General features: G+C 49.5%; 1 protein-coding gene across 4 annotated transcripts in view; it reads left to right on the plus strand.

The window, feature by feature from the left end:
- Window positions 1-180: 180 nt before the first annotated feature.
- TCFL5 (transcription factor-like 5 (basic helix-loop-helix)) overlaps window positions 181-5894 on the plus strand; it is a 17466-nt gene continuing 11752 nt past the window's right edge. The window contains exons 1-4 of one of the 4 annotated variants that reach the window (XM_015567712.1): window positions 181-275; window positions 469-655; window positions 1205-1367; window positions 3593-3836. In XM_015567712.1, the coding sequence (XP_015423198.1) occupies window positions 503-655; window positions 1205-1367; window positions 3593-3836 (560 nt within the window). In that variant the 5' untranslated portion in view covers window positions 181-275; window positions 469-502. The remainder of the gene's footprint in view (window positions 276-468; window positions 656-1204; window positions 1368-3592; window positions 3837-5894) is intronic. The other 3 variants (XR_001514886.1, XM_006769539.2, XM_006769538.2) reach the window with 3 other exon arrangements.

The following is a 5894-nucleotide window of genomic DNA, read 5'->3' on the forward strand; positions in this document are numbered from 1 at the left end:
CCGTTCCTTCTGGCTGCCATCAGCAGGGGCAGGCCCGCTGGGTCGGTGAGGGGGACTGAGGACGAGGCCTAGACGGACGCCCGCTCCGGAGAGCTCTCAGCCTGGCTGCTCCCGTGAGCCTGCAGCCTGCCATCCATCCCACCTACAGGTTCCCCGTTTTATGCAGAGTCATGATTTTGGAGGATGGCTCTCAAAAGAGATGGGTGTCCAGGGCGTGATGGGGAGGAGGAGGTATAACTAAAGGATGACAGCCCCTTCCCTCCGTGAGGAAGAAGGTGAGCTTGTCCACTGCATCAGTTGACAGTTGCTTGGTAGAGAGTTCGGTGATGGGCGTGTTCCTCCCGACAGATTGGAGCACCCCTAGAAAATGCAGTGTTAACCTTGGAGGTGATGGCAGATGGTGGCGTGCTTCAGGAAGCTTTCCTGCCGAGTCATCACGTGTTTCTGCGTTTTCTTTTGTCTCGGCAGTTTGGTGACTCTTATTCGACATCCATCTGAGTTAATGAACGTTCCTCTTCATCAGCAACAAAACAAATGCACAGCGTTAGTGAAAAACAAGACCGCCGCCGCCGCCACGACTTTGCAGCTCACCTACCCCCTGTTCACTGCGAACGCCTGCTCCTCTGGAGGGGGCACCAGCCTCTCTCAGACTCAGGTGCAGAAAGTGGCTTTGTTGAGTGACCTTAACCTCTTTACTTAGGTCCTTTCATTGATTTTCTTAACTTTTTCAAATAGATAGCATTTGTGGCTTAGTTGGTTGGAGTGTTATTCCATCCAGCCAAAGGTGGCGGGTTCAATCCTGGTCAGGGCAGTGTCAATCCCCGGTTGGGGCATGAGTGGGAGTGACCGATTGCTGTTCCTCTCTCACATCGATGCTTCTCTCTCTTCCTCTCTCTAAAATTTAATACAAAAAGAAACAACATATAAAATTGAGAGCATTTATGTGGTTAGAGAATTTTTTTTATTTTCAAAGTGTTACAGGTCTCGGCACCACTGTAATAAAATTACTGTGATAGAAGCATGGTCTGTGTCTCAATGTAGCCACATTAACAAATTGGTTAGGGAATTTTCAAAAGTCCTCTGTGACCTAAGCTCTTCATGTTGCATGTTAATAGCTTTGACGTCGCTGCTGTTACCGCGTTGTATTTGTACAGGAAAGAGAAGGCGCATAGTGATCAAGTTCCCGTTGCTTCATCTTTTCCAGAGTTCTAATAACTCCTGTTCTGTACTGGAGGCTGCCAAACATCAGGATATTGGATTGCCGAGAGCATTTTCTTTCTGTTATCAACAAGAAATTGAATCCACGAAGCAGACTTTAGGTAGTAGAAACAAAGCTTTGCCTGAGCAGGTTTGGATTAAAGTGGGAGGTAAGCCACCAAGCGGGAGGGAGCAGGCACTTCTGTCTGACCTCTGCCCTCCTGTCCTTGTGGTCTTTCGGGGGCGGTGGTTTATGAACATGACCGTCTTGGAAGTGTCCGTATCTCAGGGCTTCCATCTTCCCCTAGGGCAGTGATGGCGAACCTATGACACGTGTGTCAGAGGTGACACATGAACTCATTTTTTTGGTTGATTTTTCTTTGTTAAATGGCATTTAAATATATAAAATAAATATCAAAAATATAAGTCTTTGTTTTACTATGATTGCAAATATCAAAGAATTTCTATATGTGACACAGCGCCAGAGTTAAGTTAGGGTTTTTCAAAATGCTGGCACGCCGAGCTCAAAAGGTTCTCCATCACTGCCCTAGTCACCTCACTTTCAGCATTTGCCCGAATTAGGCATCATGCTTACAGTTGGTATGGAAACATTGCGTTCGGGCTGCTTGTTCTTAATAGTAAATACCCTAACACAAAAATGATAGACTTATATAGAGTTTCAGTTACCTTCAAGTCACCAAAGCACATAGGCTTGTTTGTTTGTATTTCCCTTGTGAGTAAGGCAAGGCCTGAAATCTGCTAGAAGCTTAGGAGACGGTCCGTGGGTGGGCAGAGGCCTGAGTTGGAGGCAAGGAGCCATAAGGTGATGTAGAAACAGACACGGCTGAAGGCAATTTGGCTTTTGTCAAACGTTAGCTCTTACCCCTTTCTCCCTGGAAACAAATTGGTTGCAGGTCACCCACCACAATAACACAGCTGGCACTAAGCTTTCCGAGAGCTGTGAACACCAGATGGGGTGGAGGGCTACTGCTTTCTCCCGTGGCAATAACTAATTTTTTCCTTGTTTTTATGACACAAAAGTATATGTTAACATTGGTCAGGTGTGAAGGTTAAGATTGAAATAGCTCCTGTACTGCTTACTCAGCTTAAGGAATAAAACATTACCAATGCCTGTGAATTCCCTCTGTCCAATATTCTGAAATGTGGTGATTCTTTTGAATGTGGCTTTATGTGGCTTGTCAGGATGCACGTCGCCACACACACCAGTTCGGTGTCTGCTGCTCTGTGTAGGTGGGAACATGACGTGTTTTTGTTGCTCTGATGTGATTGCTCCTCAGGGGGGAGGGATCTCTTGTAAGGTGAGCGTGAGTTGAATCTTAAACCACTTAGCATTTGTCCTCACTGAGAAATGCAGTTGTCATATTAGAACTAGTGGCCCATTAAAAGGGGATTAATTAGAGGAAATATTTTAATATTGCTATTTGCCTTTTCTCTATAATAGAAGTGTCAGAGATGAAAGAAAATTAGTAAAATGTATATGAAAATCTTCCTGCTGTCAGTCTGGGGTGCACCGTGGGACCCAGAGTTAAGTCCCACCCACCCACATGTGCCTCAAAATCACGTGAGACCCAGACCCAGCTGCCCCCTCCCTCATTGGGCTAGATCCAGACCCAGCCGGTCTCACCCTTGTCAAGCCTCGCTGGGTAGGGGGCGCAGCCTGGCGCCAGGGCAAAGGGGTGCAGCCTGAGGTCCCCCGGCCCAGCACCAGGGCAGGGGGTGCACCTTGAGGTCCCCTGTTAAGCCCCGCCAGGGTGGGGGGCAAGGCCTCAGGTCCCCTGGCCCGGTGCCGGGGTGGGGGGTACGGCCTGAGGTCGCCCATCAATCCCTGCCCGGCAGGGGGCATGGCCTGAGGTCCCCTGTCAACCCACACGGGGTTGGGGGCGTGCAGCCTCAGGTCCCTGCTGATTGCTCCTTAAGGCTTGTTATGGGAACTCGCCTCAGCTGTGGGTGCAGCCATCTTTGCGGCGGAGCGATGGTCAGTTTGCATATTCCTGCTTTATTATATAGGATAATTCCAGCTTTCCCCCCCACTCTGAATATCAGAAAAATCAAATAACTTCTTGGTTGTTCATAGATGACAGTTAACGCCTGTTGATTAAAGGGGGGAGGGTTGGCAGGGCTATGCTGATTAACACTCAGCATGTTGTAATTTAGTTAGAGGTCTGTGCCTAGTTTTGTGTTTGGAACTAGGAGCTTGGAGCTGGCTGCTCACACAGAGTTGCCTTCGTGTCCAGCCCGTCCTCTTCAGGTCTCTGTGCTCCTTCCCCATTAATGTTTATGTCTTGGATTGAAGATGCCAAAAATGTATTCAGCATTACTGGAGGTAAGTTAAAAATAAATAATTAAAGTACCACTTTTTTCTTCTTTTGCAAAGAAGAAGCGCTGTGCAAACAAGCGATAAATAAGAGGAATCGGAGTAGGATACGTCAGTTGGACACCAGTGTGGAGCGAAGAGCCCTCGGAGAGATTCAGAACGTGGGTGAAGGTGCCACCACCGCCCAGGGCTCCTGGCAGTCTGCAGAGTCATCACAGTCTCATCTTGGGGAGCAGTCCCAGAGTGCCCCGGGCGGAAGGTCACAGCGCAGGGAAAGGCACAACCGCATGGAGAGGGACAGAAGGTAATGTGTGTACGTGGGACCGAGCTTTGGAGCATCTGTGGACACTTACTTTAGACACGTTAGTAATAACGGCACCTTGCCGTAAAAGCAGGAGTGGCTAGCCGTGTCTGTGTTCAAAGGCGGGGAAAGTTCACACGAGTAAATGTGGACTTTGCTCTGCTGGGTGGATTGGGGTCCCCAGCACTCCCAGACCATCCTGATTGATTAGAAAAGACATGGAAAAATTTGAGAAGGTGGGGGGGTGAGGGCAGGGCCTCCCAAGGGCTCTTCGCAGGGGAGCACTTCACTCCCCAGCCCTGAGTTCTTGGATGTGTGAAAGCTGTCTGCAGACTCCATGCCCGAGATTGTTTGGGGACCAGTCCTGTGGGCGTCCCCTGCCCAGCACACAGTCAGGCTCCAGATCCAGAAGGAAAGCCTGTGTTTCATGGAAACCACATTGTTTGTATAAACCACTTAGGCCAGTGGTTCTCAACCTTCTGGCCCTTTAAATACAGTTCCTCATGTTGTGACCCAACCATAAAATTATTTTCGTTGCTACTTCATAACTGTAATGTTGCTACTGTTATGAATTGTCATGTAAATATCTGATATGCAGGATGGTCTTAGGCGACCCCTGTGAAAGGGTCGTTCACCGCCAAAGGGGTCGCGACCCACAGCTTGAGAACCGCTGGCTTAGGCACAGGGAGCCTCTCTTAACTCACAATGGTGGGAAATCTGAAGTTCCCAGATGCCAGCCAGGCCAGCCTCACAGGCATGCCTTCCCTTCTGAGGCTGGGTGGCCTGCGGCAGTTCCTGCAGCCCTTGTCACCAGTTTGTCCTGGTTCCTTTAAGAATGTTGGGGAAGGAAGGGGTTAAAACTGTTAAGTCGTTTTGTCTCTACATATATTTGCAGATTCTGTGTAGAATCGAGGTGGTTAGTGTTTCTTACAGCTGGGGTTTTACATGGTGTTTTCTAACACAGAGTCAGTTAACGGAGTCATCCATTGAGCACGCGGGCCAGTTTTTGTTGTAGGCTAAGGAGGCGCAGCCCGGACCAAGACGAAGCCCATTGCGGGGCTGAGGCAGGTCACCCCTCTGAGGCAGGGATGGGGACCTTGTTTCTGCCCAGGGCCATTTGGATATTTGTAACATCATTCTCGGGCCAGACAAGATTATCAGCTTAAAAATTAGCTGCTACATTTGATCAAATATTTAACTCACCCCTCATGCCTTACAGGGTCAAACCGAATGATTTCGAGGGCATGATACGGTCTGAGGGCCGGGTTTCCCCACCCCTGCTCTAAAGGGATACAGTTAAGCCAGCCAGATCCCATGGACTGGGATGCACACACACCCTTGAGCTCACCAGGTGACAGAGCTTCTGTCTTCCGGCATTTATTTAGAGGACACTCACTGAGCACCTGCTCTGGGAAAACCCTCGCATGTTCACAGTGGAAGTTTCTACTCTCACTGCCATGTCCTAGTGTAACAGCCTTCCTTCCGCCAGCTCTTTCCATCCTGTCCTGTCTATAAGAGTTACTGTCTACCACGTAGGTTTACGTTAAAATTAAACAAGCTGATGAGGGGTGGAGAGCACCGCTAAGTGCCACCTGTGTTTACAAGGCCCGTGACATCCTGCGTGCTCAGCAGGGGACCAGGATGAGGGCCGTGCCCTGTGCATGGTTTAGTGTCAACTTAGGTCGGACTCCGCATGTCACTAGCCATATGTGTGCAAGTTACAGATGGCCTAGTCGTGACTCCCGCTGTGATTTGATTGGTCTCTAAGGCGGCCAGGTTTCCAGATATTAACAGACTGGTGTCTGTGGTCCTTTTTGAACCAGGTCCCTTGACGAAGTGAGGCTGGGATCTCCTCCTGGGCACACAGCGGGCAGCTTACTAACTGGAGGGAGAGGGTGACCTGCCCAATAAGTCACACGACACTTAGCTTCCAGTTTCAGAGGTTTGGGTCTGTTGTTGGTCTAGCCCAGTGGTCAGCAAACCGCGGCTCGTGAGCCACATGCGGCTCTTTGGCCCCTTGAGTGTGGCTCTTCCACAAAATACCACGTGTGGGCGCGCACG

The sequence above is a fragment of the Myotis davidii genome, unplaced genomic scaffold (genome assembly GCF_000327345.1).
Source record: "Myotis davidii unplaced genomic scaffold, ASM32734v1 scaffold244, whole genome shotgun sequence".
NCBI classification, from domain to species: domain Eukaryota; kingdom Metazoa; phylum Chordata; class Mammalia; order Chiroptera; family Vespertilionidae; genus Myotis; species Myotis davidii.